This window comes from Bactrocera dorsalis, chromosome 2 (assembly GCF_023373825.1).
Source record: "Bactrocera dorsalis isolate Fly_Bdor chromosome 2, ASM2337382v1, whole genome shotgun sequence".
NCBI lineage: Eukaryota > Metazoa > Arthropoda > Insecta > Diptera > Tephritidae > Bactrocera > Bactrocera dorsalis.
In genome coordinates this window covers 89,397,567-89,414,800 of record NC_064304.1, presented here as the reverse complement: position 1 = coordinate 89,414,800, position 17,234 = coordinate 89,397,567, and the positions used below count along the sequence as shown (strand labels likewise).

General features: G+C 37.3%; 1 protein-coding gene across 1 annotated transcript; it reads right to left on the bottom strand.

The window, feature by feature from the left end:
- Positions 1 to 13,745: 13,745 nt before the first annotated feature.
- Positions 13,746 to 16,650, bottom strand: LOC125776435 (uncharacterized). Its single transcript, XM_049448301.1, has 2 exons — positions 16,354 to 16,650; positions 13,746 to 16,099 (listed from the first exon to the last, which is right to left on the bottom strand). Exons 1-2 carry the CDS (start codon positions 16,370 to 16,372, stop codon positions 13,977 to 13,979), a joined length of 2,142 nt encoding a protein of 713 aa, XP_049304258.1. The 5' UTR covers positions 16,373 to 16,650; the 3' UTR covers positions 13,746 to 13,976.
- Between the last annotated feature and the right edge of the window lie 584 nt (positions 16,651 to 17,234).

The window sequence follows — 17,234 nt, the reverse complement described above, 5'->3', positions numbered from 1 at the left end:
AGAAATGTGCCTCGTCTGACATGATGAGTTTTCGCCAAAAGTCAAGTTCGTTTTCAGCCATTTCGATGGCCCATTTGCCAAAACTAAGGCGTCGCGGATAATCAGCTGGGTTTAGTTTTTGTGCCATTTGAATTTTATATGGAAACATCTTCAAATCTTTATGAATTATGCGTCGGAGAGTGGTGCGAGAGATGTCTAATTCCTGAGAGCGGCGATAACTCGATGTCGATGGAGTCTCCTCAATACTGGCTCGTACAGCTTCGATATTTTCATCAGAACGTCTTGTGCGTTGTCTGGATGCATGACTGGCATTACTGAGATTACCGGTGTTCACAAATTTTGCGTATAAAGACTTAATTGTGTTCTTAACTGGAGCACTTTTCACTTTATTTTTTTTGCGAAACGCACGTTGAGTTAACACAATTGAAAAGTTATTTTGAATATAAAGCTGAACAATTTCAGCGCGTTCTTTTGGAGTGTACTGTTCCATGGTATAAATTGTCTTCGAATGACGCTTCTAACGCGGTATGACATTAGCCGATTTGTCAGCGCTGTTAAAAGTTACAGCGTTGCCAGATGGGTCACCTTTAAATTATTGTATATTCATTGATTCGATTTGCTTTCCAAGAAGTAGTACTTGCTTTGTGAAAGACAATAAAAAATTACCTTTTTCTGCGTTAACTACACAAAAGCTCAATTTTCATATAATAAAAATTCCGTAATCAAAATATTCTCAGAATTTATCCGCACCCTTGGACACATATTCCTAAAATTTAGTTAGATCACACCCACATTCCTGTTGGACATTGATACATTCGGCATCACGTAAACTATGCAAAACTCTGCTGAAATATTGATAAACCGCCAAATTTTGGCGCACTAAAGTTCAATGGTGGCCTAGCAACGCCAAATCGCTGCATGAGGATGTGCAATTTCAGCGGCCATTTTCTCACACATGCATCTATGCAGCACGGGCGTCAATGTGTGCCGCGTCGATCATGCCACTCCACAAATTTCAAGCTTAGCTTACAGCAGTTCATGTATGCAATTTAAATTATGAGCGCGCGGTGGAAGCTTCGCCCACATAAGGCACTAACGATGGGAATTATGGTTTCTGGAAAGGCAAAATATGTGGCAAGTGCTAACATGTGTGCATGCTTGGTGCGTTAGCTGTAGTCAAAAGTTTTCATGCACTCATCATTATTGACAGCGAGCGCGCCACACATGGAGGCAGGGCAAAAGTATTAATAATAATGTTAACAATGCCCGCGCAGCGTGTGCTACAGATGTGCGATTGCCAACAGCTGGGGCACACAAGCACAAAACATTAAGCGCAATGCTCTGAAAACTTTCAGGTGGTTGCATGCCACTTGAGACACATTTGCAACTTTCCTAATGACCTTTGCTGCGCCACGCAATTGATTATTGATTTTCACCAAAACGAAAAGAAAATAAATAAACACACAACAACAACAGCGATAATGGGAGCGTGGCAACCCAAGTGCTACATTGAAGCACTTTGCCGTTTCGCTGCCACCGCCATCCTGTAGTGGCACTCTAATGTAATTCCCTTTGATTATCAATTACTTTATGATTACTTATTTTATTTTCATGTTCGATATTCTTTGATCGTTAACCGTTTTTTTCACGGTACTTGTGAAACCGTTTTATTACGATTTCGTTTTGGTTTCTTTTCCCCATCGCCAACGTTTTTCGTTGCCATCGCCGACATCATTAGCCACACCATTCAGAATGGTTGTAATAAAAGTGCGGAAAATGGCTAGTCAGGGCATTAAGTTGCTACGCGCAACAACAGCAACAACAACCACAACAACAGCTTATCTCTCGTGGAAGCCACAACAATAACACAAACACCAATCGTACGCTGGCAAAGCTCTGCTCTAATACCGCCGCAAGCACTGTTGCATTACCGACCACTGTTTACATCATCAAATCGTCATAATATCGCCATTTTTTCCATCACTTGCGCTCAAATTCGTTATCCGTGTGGCGATTTTTTTTGCACACCCAACTCTTGCGCTCCGTTCATTGCCATCAATGCATTTGGTTCGCCGTAGTTTGTGTTGTGTTTGTTGCAGCTATGGTTGTTCAATTTGATGTTCAGACTTTGTATAAATTCCATGGGGATTGCACTACAAATTGCACTGAAGGAGGTCGCCGGCGAGTTAGACATTTCCCACACAGCTACACAGCTATGCATTGGCCTGCAGCGAAAATCGCCGGCCGAGTTCAATGCTCAGCAAACGGAATTTGTCGATTTTTTCTGCTACTTTTTGGAAATTTCATAATTTGCTCTTTTTTGCCTTCGGTATGCGCGTTTTGGAAGTTTTGTTGCAAACAACAGCTCAAGTTTTGTGCGGCTGTGTTTGTTGTTTTCTTTGGAAATGTGAACTGTATTGAGCTCGAAACTGAATTTTCCATAAATTCAATTTCAGTGTAAGTATTTATTCCGAGAAATGAATTTGCGCAACTTATAGAAAAAATAATTTTATAACTGGATTGAAGCACTTGAGTGGATAGCATATGGAATTATTGAAATTAATTGTTGAAATTAGAGTCAAAGAGTAAATTTTCTCACAATAATAAACTTTTCAACTTTAATACCAGTTATTTAATATATCTTATGTGCAGATTACCTCACTGAAAATTTTTAAATTCTAGGTAGCCAAAAGTAAAAATGTTTAAGCGGTCAGTAGGGTAATTTGCCCTGTTTTTTGATATTTTTTTTTATAAACATTTTTATTCTACAATAGAACTGTTTCCACATATCATGAGGTATATCATTAAGTATATAAATAATTTTTTCGGAATTTTTTGAGGACATCTGTCGAAGAAATGGCTGTGTGAATGAGATGCGCTTTTTCACTGGCGGACACGATTTCTTTAAAAAGGTGTGTTTTGAGAAAAACACGTTTAAAGTTTGAGGTATGCACTCCGTGCGCCTCCGAACGTCGAGCGGTATTATTATTTTTGGGCCTTTTTCGAAACCTTCCAATGGTAAAGTGGGTTTCTACATAAATTCTAAGAATATAAGGAACAGAAAATGCAAAAAAAAAACAAAAATTGAAAAAAAGATTACCCTACTGACCGCTTAAGGGGTTATATCCACTTGCGAGGCAGAAAAAACGCGTTTTTTTGTGAATTTTTTCCAAAGAGGCATTTTATTTTATACATTAATGAAAAAAATGTACTTAAACAGAATTTAATGTACTTTACAAATCAGCGGTTTATTTAAAAAAATATTGGATTTCCTAGATCCTGTAGATGATCTGCGGAGAGACGTCCAAAAAAAGGTGCTTGGCGGTGAGCAAGATATCTCTGGTCCAAATTATCTGAAAACCAAAAACCAAAAATATTTAGTTTTGTGATAAATAAATACAGGTAATGATCGAAGGTCTAGTCAAAATTTTGATTTTTGACAAAATGGCGACGGTTCGAAAAAAAATTCAGTTTTTCATGAAAATTTTTCACTTCAAAGTGGCTTAAAAAATCGAAATTATTGTCCAAATTCTTATTCCTTCGATCATTACCTGAAAAATATATCTGAGTAAGTCGTGTGAAAATTTCAAACCGATCGGTTTAGCGGTTTCGGAGAAATTTTGCTCACCGACTCTGAAAACACGGTTTTGAGATAAACGCGTTTAAAGTTTCGGGAACGATTTACGATTTACGTGCTCCGCCTACTTTCGAACGCTCGGAAACGTTCTTAGTAATACGCTCATATCTCCGACACTAATTGTCGGATCGATTTGAAATTTTCAGAGAATATTCTTGAATATATGTACATTCAAAAAATGAAAAAAAATCGATTTTTTGAAAATTACAAGTGGATATAACCCCTTAAGAAGAAGATATATGAATGAAGGAGACAAATACTGATGTAAATTGAGCCATTGAAACTCATCAATATAATATAAATGGGAATAAAGACAAATTTTCATGTTATGTGCCATTCCAATATATTCTATGATTCACGATATCCCATGCCCTCATTCAGTGACATTCAATCCGTAAATGGACACAGTCACCCAGTATCATTTGAGAATTTAAAAATTACATTCTACCATTTAAAAAAGTATAATTTAACGAGTTTTAAATCATATCCTCGAACCTACTCCACGGCTGCCAGGTTATACGAGGTGTGTTCAAAAAGTATCGCGAATTTTGTGTTTTTTCAAAAATTATTTATTTATTCATGAATATCTATTTTGTCCCCTTCAAAATAATCCCCATGAGATATTATACACTTGTGCCAACGGTTTTTCCAATCTTCGAAGCACTTCAAAAATCATTTTTTTTATCTTCTTCAGCTCCTCCTTCGATGCCGTCTTTATCTCGTCAAGAGAAGCGTAACATCGTCCTTTCATGGGCCTCTTCAGTTTAGGGAACAAGAAAAAGTCACAGGGGGCCAAATCTGGGGAATACGGTGGCTGCGGCATCATTAGTGTGTTGTTTTTGGCCAAAAAGTCGCGCACAAGCAACCATGTGTGAGCAGGGGCGTTATCGTGGTGCAAAAGGCAATTTTTGTTCTTCCACAAATCCGGACGTTTCTGCGCATAACTTGCAGGTAATATTCCTTATTGACCGTTCTTCCCTGTGGCAAGAACTCATGATGCGCCACGCTCCTGCAATCGAAGAAAACTGTCAGTTACGTTTCGCGATAAAAAAAGTATCCAATAAATAGTAAAAATAATGCATTTAGTTAACTAGTTTTTAACGTATATTATATAATTTTTTTTATGTATAGCTAACAAATAAAGTTACTCATACGCACCGCCCAAATAATACACTAGTGTAATGATATATGTTTGCTAACTCATTATGAAAAAACATCTAATTTCATAGTAGTTCATAGTTCATAACTAAAATTAGATTTGAATTACACCGGTCAACAATATATTTTTTTGGTTACTGTTTTCATGCTCAAATTCTGATTCTAGACATTAAGAAACACTGGAATTTTTAGTTTTAGCACTTAAAGTTTGCCCATATGAACATAATGTTTTGGTGTCTGAGAAACTGAAATTTAACATGCAGAAGTTAAACACAAAAATCGTAACGACCAGTGTTGTCAGATAAGAAAATATCACTCATACGCCCCCACCTGCAATCAAGTGAACACTGGGGTACGCATAGTAAGTACTGTAGAGTATAGGAAATGTTTGGAAGGTAAAAATAATATTAAAGTTTTCGAAAATATTCACCCACTTAACTTACGGGGCTCGACTTAAACAATTATTTCTAAGCTTCCATATACGTTCAAACATTTCATACATGTTTGTGCTTACAACTCACTTACTTCTAATGAATATTTTAACATTTTCTAACCACATTTTGCTGCAAGTCAATAAAAACCGCTGTAAATTGCTCGCCATCATCACCTTCATTTGGCGTCATTTACGATTCAATCAAAGTTATTTTTTATTGCGCCCAACCAACAAACGGTAATGTCTGAAGTAAGGGTATCATTAAATTTGTGGCAAAGTGCTCGACCCTGCTTCCCATGCGGTAACTAATAAAAGCCAATTGAAACAAAGGAAAACAAGGTTAAAGCGAAAAAAAAGCAAGCGAAAGTTTCAAAAAAAAGCTAAAGCAACACAATTACGCATATTTAAATATCAACAAAAGCAACAAATCATAACACTGGTGCTTTGAAAGCCTTCCGTAAGTACAAAAACAAAAACAAAAAAAAGCAGCGAACCCAAAATCCACACAAAGTCGCACAACAATGTCGGGACCGCTTGAAAATTGCCAAGAAAAAGTGGCAACAACAAAATAAAGTTGAAAAGCGCCGACCGTTAGGCAGCCGGCCTGTCGAAAAATCAAAAACCTTGATTTTAATGCTTTTATTATGCAACCAAAAATTAACCGGAAAGTTTAAATAACTACTTTGCCTTTGTTATATTTGCCGTGCGCTTGCTACCCCGCCTGTAAACGCCTTGCAAAAACCCAAACAATTCACCTCAGCGTTTTTCTATGCCACTAAACTTTTGCAGCCAAAAACAAAATGATGTTGTTGTTGTTTAGTAGCGAAATAAAGACGATAAAGGAAAACACAGGCGGGGAGAGCGGAAAGAGCGCAAGGTAGCCGGTTGCCAGCTGGACTCACGGCACTGGAAGTTCACTCAAACGAAAGAAGAGTTGCAAAGTCGGCCAGCCAAGGACAAGATGGACTGGCCGCAGCATGGCAAAAAAACGTTGTAAAGCAGGAAACGGGCAGCTAGTAAACGCTTGAAAAGCTAAAATATTACAATGTAAATACAGACTTTTAGCGACTTTTTTCGGCCTTTGTCACCGCCGCTAACATTTTAAAACGTCACATTCCTTTCGCGTGCTTAAACGGCGCAGAAAAAAACGCTCACAAACGGACAAAAGCGAATGCCCAGTGGGTGGCTGTGCTTCTTACAAAGCGAAATGGAACTAAATAATCAGCTAGCACAAGTTGTTTTTGTACTGCTTGTGCTCACCTTTTTCGCTTTAGCAAGACGGAAGTAAAAATTATTATTGTCTTCGAACAAACCGCAAAATTTGCAACAAGCTTTCATTGTTACCGAAATGGTTGCAGCTACATTTGTGACTACAAAAGTATCTGTGTTGGCATTCAATGCAGATATGCAAGGAAAGTACTCGCAACGAGAGTAAAAGAGCCCTACCAAATCTCTACCTTTAAAAGTAGATGGCGCATATTTAAAAATCTTAAGTGCAGATTTTTTATATAAATTGTGAAAATGCGTACACATTCGATGCACTTGTGATAGATCTCGGTTGGAGTACTCTGTAGGTATAAGTCAGTAGGTAGTTAAAAATTGTTTTCTGTTCGGAAGTCAAGTAAGTCCTTATGATTATTGATTATTGGTTTCCTCTTTAACGTCGCTAATTCCCTAATTATAGGAAAACGTGAACATAAAATGACAGGGTTCGCTTTTTGACTCCAAATTCATATAATTGAAATGTATATTTAAGAAATTTTCTATTCATATGCCGACCACGCACATAATATTGCGCATACGCAACGACGCACTCATTCAATTGTAAGATTCAATTGTAGAATGAAATATTACACGCATAAAATAATCTCACACAAAATAGTGCATTATATGTATATGTATTATGTATATTGAATGAAAGAAAATGATTACACAGAAAATGTGAAAAATTTCTCTAGGCTGAAAGTGAGACGGTTAGAGTTGAAAATATTACTCATACGGCCGGACACCTCTAATATCGAATGCTAAGGTACGAAATGCTGGAGTAGAATTCGCAAAATTAGATGAAGGTGAGTAAAAACTTCCAATTCTACCATAACTATGCCCACTTTTTACACAGTGCTGTTCGAAATTTCATGCTGTATTTTGCTTTTGGGAGAAATAATGCAAACAGACTCACCTCTCTAAAAGCACTGAACTCGCCATTGTATTCACTTTTCAGAAAATCAGCGCCATATTTAACACCACTATTTAAATGTCTTTTAAGACAACAATATGACTTTCACCAGATTCAATTTAATTTTCGGATAAGCTAAGAACTTCGGCATTAATTTTAAGCACGAAAAAGCTGCTCTAAAAGTACAAAAATTAAATTTTCGGAAAATCATCTTAAAATAAGCAACTATTTGGTTTATACAAACTTTGCTGAAGCTTTTTTAAAAATTGGTTCTTGCATGAGTGGGTATGTATACATATACTCGTACATATGTGTTATGCCGATGGTTTACTACCATGAGTCTAGAGCTGGCTGAGCAGAAAACAGAAGTATTGCTGATAAGCTCTAGGAAAATTGAAGAGAACATATCGTTAACCATAGGAGAATGTGAGATTACTTCACAGCCGCGGCTGAAGTATCTTGGGGTAATAGTGGACTCAAGGCTCAAGTTCAAAGAACACTTGGAGAATGCGACACGTAAAGCGAATAAAATATATAATGCGTTATCTAGAATGATGGCTAATAAAGGCTGTGTTCGTTCCAGCCGACGATGTTTAATAGCTAAGGCAATAAGTTCAGTGATCCTGTATGCGGCTCCAATATGGATACAGGCGCTAGAAACAAAATCATATAGTAGACCAATTAACACAGTGCATAGGCTTTCAGCAATACGAGTCATAAGTGCCTTCCGAACTATTTCAAATGACGCCGCCGAGGTATTAGCCAGTATGGCACCGATTGACATCCAGGGAGACGAATTCGCGCGAATATATAATTTATCAGAGACGTCTACCATAGCAAAAAGAGAAGAGAGAAATAAAAGCATTGCAATGTGGCAGCAACGGTGGCAAACTTCATGCAAAGGACGGTGGACCTATCGACTGATTTCGGACATACACTCGTGGATAGGTAGACAACATGGGGATCTGGATTTCCATCTTACCCAAATACTCAGTGGGCATGGTTGCTTCAGAAGCTACCTTTTCAAATATAGTCATGACTTTAGTCCATACTGTCCGACGTGTTCAGAGTGTAGAGAAGACTCTGAACACGTGTTCTTTTATTGCCCTCGGTTTTCAAGCATAAGGGAAAAGCTGAAAACCACCCTTGGAGGTAGTATCACGGTGGAAAATTTGACAGCACTTATGTGCGAGTCCTCTGTAAAGTGGAAAGCAGTCAGTGAAGCGGCAAATCAAATTATGACAAAATTGAGACAATTAGAACAGATTAGGCGTCAGTCAGTCCGTGCAATAGAGGAGACTTAAACGTCTTCTTCTCTCCCATGAAGTAATACTTTGTCCAGTGGTCCCGTGGGAGAGACATAAGGTGGGAGTAGGTTAGGTTTAGCGGATTAAAGTCCCGCACTCCGGCTTTCGATGCTTCCTCCTACTATAAAAAAAAAAAAAAAAAAAACATATGTGTAATTCACCTATTCCATCATGTGCATAAAATCAATCACACTAAGCACATCGACACACCTGCTTATTAGAATTAATTTGTGCCTTTTAGGGAGCTAATAGACACAAGGTAACACCCGTCAGTGCGCACATAAGTCCACAAGCTAAAAATATCTGCATATATCTATATACATGTATAGTAGTATGTGTGTTTTATGGTGTAGTTGAGAATATTTTATTTAACATGCCAAAAAACGTATTGCCTTTGAGGCATTGAGTGGGTGGTAAAAAATGAGATTGAGCTAAAATTAAATGTCTGAAAATAAATATCGTTTACTCTGCGCACAGGAAGAAAAACACAGCCACACCAAATGCACAAACATATAGTATAGTAGATAACATATAAAGTCGTCGAGAGCTCTGCAGCACTCAAACTATCAACTGTGTGAAGCAGCAAGTGATTTGAAAATTTCGGTTTATGAAAATATTCTTGGATAGTGAGTATTTTTTTTGCTTTGATGAAGTGTAAAAAGGTACAATGGAAAAATCCTTTCTATAAATGTGTTGAAGTAAAATCTTTTGAAAAAGATGACTTATCTAACATATCTACCCAAGCAATTCCTTTATTATTAATATTGAAAACAAAAGACAAAAATCAAAGCCCCAATTGAGAAGTATATTAAAATTCAATGTGAGGAATCAACTAATTCATCATTTGAGTAAACTGGGACAACATTCCTTTAGACTTTACAATTTTTTTCGATATAAACAAATAGTTTCTTCCCAAGCCTTATACAATAATATTAAAAAACAACCCAAGCCTTACCGAACCTAGAAAAAATGTCTCTAATAATTAGCGAGGTTTCCAGCAGAAAGCTTTGAGGTAAAGCAAAGCCCAATGGAAAAACGCAAACAAACCATTCGACTTTTAGAGTATTGAAGATGCAAGTAAAATATCTATCGCTTAGAGGATTAGAGTGTCAATCAAGAAAACTCAACATGAAAAAAAAACTTTGAACTGAAAAAAGTGCTGCAGTTGAACACAAATATGCGAAAACTTTATAAAACGTTCAAAACTGTCTGTCTTTTCCACCTTTCACTCCCAAAGCCAACGACCAACCCAGTTTCTGCCACTTTGCTCATCACTTTCACAGCACCGTGGCATATAAAATCACTTGATTGATGAAAACGTTTTCAAAATGTCAATCCAACATAATGGAGCCGTACAAATGCGTCAACTTAACTCAACAGAATTGAACTCAACTCGACTCCGATTCGAGACGTGGCCAATGTAAGCTGAATAGGGACGATCGCGGAAGCGCCGTGAGCTGTCGTAAATGCTTTCGGTGGTAATGTCAGGTAATAGGTGCGGAAGGAGAATAACGTGACGGCGAGTTGTGGGCGCAATGTCTAAGTTATCGACAGCGAATGTAGAACAGGACACATGGGAGCAGGTCGCACGAGAATACAAGCAATCTTTGTTTATATCTGTGTATGTATGCATGGGAATACTAGAATATTTATGAGAGTATTCGTATTTGCTTGTGTACCTTTGCATGTGCATGTGCTAAGTAGGCATCCAGCAGTTTGTTTATAGCCCAGTAATAGCGAGGTGTTGGCATTATCGTGCATTCAGGTCGAGCAGGTAACAAATAACAGACACAAATGGCAAGTATATGACAAGCATAAGCAACGCTGACGGCAAGTCTGGCCGGTACGAGCATTGCGAATAATTTCATACATACAAACATGCATACCCAAGTATATACACATATACATACGCAAGTCTCCAATTTGAATCAGAGAACACGGCGCTGCGCTACGCAAATTGGCGGTGGAAAATTAAATACACAAAACATTACCCGCCTCTGCTGTGCAGCCCTCACACCTGCGATTTTGGGTGGCGATATTTTCACCTCCACAGCATACACACACACACATACACCCTCATGCATACATATTTTCGACTGTTCTTATCAGCATTGCGTTGCCGCCGCTACAGTGTTGCTGATGTCGACAATGTTGCTCTAACCATACTTGACTTGTAGCAGCTAAGCTGGCGCGTGTGCTGACCCGGTGTTTGCGAGTTCAAATGCATGAGCAGCGCCATAATTTACTGTTCGGATACTTTTATTGGCATCTAAGGATGTGCATTGTGCGCCGCCGTGTTCTTGTCAACCACACACATACATACACGTACTTACGTATATTCAGAGTATATTCACAGCAGCAATTTCAGCAAGAACTGTGTGAGAAATATTGACAGGTGATAAAATGGGAAATTTGCTGGTCGGTGTTGAAATGCGGCAGGGATATTTCTTAGCGCTAAAAGTGGATGTTTGGGGCTTTATCCCTGCAGGGGAATTTATCAGGAGAAGCACACTGATTATAACAGTTTTTGTGAAGGGGACAAGTGTTCGTATATAATTGCTGTATGGAGGCAAAAAATGGTTGCTGTTAATTTCATATAATAATTATTTATGTTCAAATAAAAATGGTTAGACCGACACTACACATAAAGGAAATTTTTCGTTTCTATTATAAAATAATACAAAATTATTCGCTATATAATATATATTTGATTTTGACCAAAAGACTATGGATCTAAAGCCGTTTTTAGGTTAAGTTCATTTTTTTGGTATTATAAAACATTCTTTTCGTCAGTTTTTGAGATATCTGAATGAAATTTAATACATAGGTGCATTTTAACATTCTACTGATCATTTGTCGAAATCGACCAGGTCGGACAACTATATGACATATCTCACATACAACCGATTTTCAGATATTTTATTTTTCAGCATGCTGCCTTGAATTGAAAAGCTAAGAGCTCGTAATATCCCTCCAAGGAATACCTAACAACAACAGTGAAAATTACATATAAGTATACACAGAAAAAATAAATAAAAAAGCATTATCTTCTGATATAATTTTTATTTATTGCTTAGTCGAAAAAGTCTTTTCGTATTTTGTCAATAGATGGCGTTGCAGTCGTATATCTCCAATGCTACCAATCACATTGTGTCATACTATATAGTATTTTAAACATGAGATTCAAAGCTTCATTTAACCGAAAAAAAATTAAATTCGGGAAGTTGAAAAAAATTACAGCTGTTCAAAGTGAGTGAAAATAATGAAGAAATTCGCTGTATTTTGAATATTTTGAAAAGAGAAGAACACCAGGCAAGCCACCAATGAAACTGGTAAAGTTTACGGAGACGATGCTGTATCAGTTTGTGTAGCACAACAATGGTTCGCTCGCTTCCGTTCTGGAAATTTTGAAATTTCATTTTACACTGATGAAAGTCTTACACGGTGTTGGAATAATGTCTCTGGCGCAAAAATTGTAAAAAGTGGTCGACATATTTCTTTATTTATTTCTAGTATAAATATAAAAAGACAAATTGAAGTTTGATTAGAAATACGAAAATACTTTTTCGACTACCCAATATATGTATACCATTATCATGAGCCACACATCTTCGTATCGTTTTTTGATACTGCTGAAATAGTTATATGTGGACAAAAGTATAACATGCAAAAAACTAATATGATTTGCTAATATTTAGCAAAAAAATCTTTTACAGGGATATTCTCTCCAAAACGTCTTTCAAACTTAATAATAATATTTAATACATATCTCTGAGAAGAACTCTCCTCAGCAATAGACAATAGAGTTAACAGCGCATGCGTCGCATTTTCTCTCTCGTGTTCGTTTTTCAACTACACGCTCTCTTTCACTCTCTCCAGCTCTCTGCGACAACCAGTATTCTATAGGATAAAGTGGCGCTGCTGTCAGTAACTTTTGACTATATTATATTCGTATTCATGCCCCTATTTGTGTAGAATGCTCGCATGTCGTCAATAATATAGTACATACACGCATAGCATTTGCGGCACTCAGCTATCGAAGGCAGCTGTCGAAAGCAATCTCGACGACAACGACCGCACCAGCATATCACCGTTTTACCGCTCGTTGAATGAATGCGATAAATTACGACTATGAAGACTGAATGTCGTCGCCATGCCTTACTATCAGCAGACAATGCGTAGTGTACTTACATATAGCGACTGTGCACGGGCGTGAAGAAATTCATGGTGTCATCTAACTCTAGTGATATCGTGGCATTAGCGTCATTATGATCGCATACATCAATTAGGTGAAACCATAAGTACCGGTGCGCCATGGACGGATAGACATTAATATACATAACTATACATGTGTGATTATATAGGCTCAGATGTAGATATGTAAATCCAGTTCCAAACTCTTTAAAGTAACAAAAGATCTTTCTTTCAAATAACTAAAGAAAAGTTTATATGAAACTCTTTTTAAAAGTGCATCTTTTTTACTTTGGCCGAGAAAAAAACTCACGATTCCCAAAAAAGAAAGCAGTTTTTCATGAGATAAAAGCTTATTCATATAGGTAATCATCTTAAATCTTAAGTTCTAAGGAAAGAAACACCAAAATAATGTTTGTTTCGAGGGCTTTCTTTTAATAAGTTTTATAGTCTATTTGTATCCGTCTCTTCTATCCGGATATAAGGTACGTCGTCTTCACGCTAAGTATTCTGGGTAACAGTAAATGATCTGGGACCTTCACGGCCTATGGAACGGGAAGACCTCTAGAGAGGGAAGTCAATCAACAAAAATCTGTCGAGTGGATACGTAAGCAGGGTGGAAGTACGAGGAGAGGAATCTCTGCAAGGTTCATGATGGGCTCGGGGACCACAGGAAATGCTAAAAGTCGGACTTAAAAAGTAGGCAACAGTGGCTAAGAAGCTGAAGTCAGACCGCACCATGGCAGAAAAAATAAAGGCTCGTTACAGTAGCAGCTGGTATTCAGCGGGCTCGAATGAGTACCAACGAACAGTAAAGAGACAGAGGTCAGAGGGAGAATCTTTCATTGCACATTAGGTCAAATGAGCGTTTTTTCTGTGCAAAATTAATAACGATTACAAATATATGCTATTCAAACCAAAACCTGTAAGGATTTCAGAAGCAGGAGTAACTGTATTATAAAAAGTGGAAATTAACCCTCTAACGACCAAAATTTAAAATTACTCCTTTTGCAGCCATTAATGAAAACAATACATTGTTTCATTTATTAATTTTATTTGTACTGAAACAATTAGTTAATCACATAAATCTAATTCATTATGTAAATTTAAATTAAAAAGTTCCTCCTCAGTTTCATTAATTTCATCATCTTGGTTGTTAAGTTGAAAATCTTCTAAGGGTTCGCTGCAACATAATAATTCAATGACTTCAGGAGGAAGTGTGATACGTTTCCTCTTTTGAATGCGTTTACTTAAAAAAAATGTGGAAATTAATGGATCTGATGTATCGATAGCCCTATTAAATATGTCTAATAGGTTATTGGTGCGGTTGTTTCTACGAGCGTGATGTAATCTATCGGCTTTGTATATTTGATGTCGCGATTCAGCAGCTTGTTCTCCAAAAAACCCCATGGGAAGTGCAGTATTTTCTATTATTTCTCTTGAATGTATTAGTACTTTATGGACTGTAGAACTCATTGGCAGCCAGGGATATAGCTCCTGAAAACGTTTTGCTGTTTGAAAGCAATATATTTCAAATTTGCTTGAATTGATTTCAAACTCGCAGGATAGACAACTCAAAATTATTTTGAAACGAAATATAAGGTCTTCGTCAACATCAGTTATTTTAGAAAAAATAGTGTGTTCAGTAAAAGCTCGACGAGCAGTGTTCCCGTCATTTGTGGAACCGGAGCCTCCTACTCTGGGCATATCTACGCGAAGTCCAAGCTTTTTCCAAAAATCGTTTTGAATGTCTACTTTTCTTTTTAAGACAGGTAACTTATCTTCTCCTCGTATCTGCCACTTTTGTATTTTGCATTTATAGCCTAAATGTAATAAAAATTCAAAAAATCTAATCCAACAATGAAGGGGGCTAATTCCAAATTTTAAGGTTTCCTCTTTTGCATGAAATACTTCACTTTTGTAATTACTCGTGTTCATAAAGTCTTTAGGGGTAGCACCACAAATGGAACAAGCCTGGTTTGATCTAGTCCCAGTTATAATGTTTAAAACTTTTCCATCAATTAGTGTTAAAAATAATTTAAAGGATACTTCCACAGATTTTCCATCACCAATTGATATTGTTAGGGTTTTCAAGGCATTAATCTCATTTTTTAATTTCAGGTGCTCCTTTAAAACCACTTCTTTTGTCTCTTTTATGTACTCCAGTTTAATGGGACGGCAAAATCTTACAGACTGCGGTGTGCGGTTGTTCCAAATTGGTTTACCCGATGAGAGCAGTAACCTTAAGGGAATGACTGTTGTAGCCAATAGGGAGCTATCGCTGCTATTTGACGAACCTGGCTCATTAAATGCTTGCTTAAATTGAGCTTGACCAGTGCTACTATCAAATCCGTAGCTTAATATCAATTCAGAGCTTACAAAATTTGTCTTTTCCGCTTCCATTACAGCTTGGAACACTTCTCTTTGCATATCAACAATTTTTTCAGCCGTATGTTGTAAAATATTTCGCAACGGAACTTTGGCTAGGGTCTCACTTGCTTCTATACCCTCAGGTCGACATTTTAATTTTGCGGCTGCAATTTTGTTATAATGAGGATATATGTCGCTGTTCCTTTTTTTGCTTCCATCGCGTATTGCATTATACTGCTCTTTTGAAAAATTATGCTCAAGAAGAAAAGCTAAAGCCTCATCCGCTGAATAAGGAATTGGCTTTTTGGGATCCTCGTTAACAAATTTCCGCATTTTTGATGGCCTTGTTGGACTTTCCATGCTTTCTTTCAGGACTGCAGCCAGATCAGTATCACCTTGTGTACGAGCCGATGTTGCTGCTGCGCGAACTAGAAGATTAGTATCAGCTTTTTCAGCTGATAGGTCTGCGGCTTCTTTTCTTTTTCCGAAATCTGATTTGGCGCTGAATGGCAGACGTGGACGTCCAACAGTGGTAGGTGGTGCTTTTTTAGAAATTTCATATAGCACAAAATTTGTTTCAGTATTAAGCCACGCTTCATTTTGTTTTTTAAAGGTATTTATGTTTCTGTGAGATTTTTCCCACTTTGTTGCCAATTTTACGCAAAAAAAATGTAATATTTGCGATATATGTTTCTCAATTTCATCCGAAAGTATATTAACTTCAATTTTGCCAATTACATATTTTAAAACAGCATCAAACTTTCCTTTTTTTGTGCATTCTTTTCGCCATATATCAAACAAATCAGCTTTTTTTATGCAGAGGCTTCCTAAACAAAAATAGATAACACTCGTTAAACGCAAAGAATAGCAGTTTAAACAAAATGCAAATAACTCATTATTTATTACTTTATTTATATTATCAATTTGAAAGGGGTCAAATGGGGTCAAAATTTTTAAAGGCTTACAGAAGTCAAAGTTTTAGATAAATTCTACAGTTTTGAGGTTATGTAGACTAATGAATTATTATCAAGTATAGCGATATACATATAAGCCAATGTTAATTAAATACATATATTCTTACTTGTAGCTTTATTTTCCATTTTCCCCTAATGAATTATTATCACCACAATTCGATAAACACACTCTTAAAGATGACCAACCACTACTAAACTTGCAATCACATTTGTTGAAAGACTTGCATCGACTGACTTTGACGCACACGTGTGTAACGGTACTCTATATTTAGCACAAACAAAAAACACGCGTCTTTGTTTTGGAGTATTTCCAATTAAAAAACAACAACAACAAAAGTAAAACGGCACTTTGATTTTATCACTTTTGCACAGAAAAAACGCTCATTTGACCTAATGTGCATTGGTAAGAAGCCTCACCCTGTAGCAGCACCAATACTTAGCGAAATTGCTAAATGGGCTGACAGAATAGAACTGGAAGTTTTTCGATCGTAGCAAGGAAGATGGAGCCCCCTCAAAAGAGGAGTGTAAGCGTGTCTCGGTGGTTATATACGCGGTATTAATGAAAGTGGTCAAGGAAAACCACGGATAGACAGGGTCGGAGAGGTCTGGAAGGCAGCCAGATTAGAGGCTGGCAAAGATGGATCTTCCACTGCATCCTCACGCTCGCTTCTGGTTTTCTTCAGTTTCTTCAGAACTGTCCATCTCCGAGATGATAGAGGAAATGTTGCGTTCCTGCCAATATCCTGAACAAGGATTCCATCAGTCCTCTACCAGTTACAAGCGGAGAGAAGGGCGCCAAAGTCTAAAAGGCCATGGAAGTGGGCTCATTCCTTTCGGACGCAGCGAATTTCTTTTAAATCTCGAGCGGCTGTTCACAGCGGGCCCTATCGGCAGACTTTCAAGCAAAAGTGTTCTTATCCATTATCATAAGTTAAGAAAGGGTGAGCTTAGCAAACGCTTGTCTGAAATTTTTTCTGGCCTGAGATGT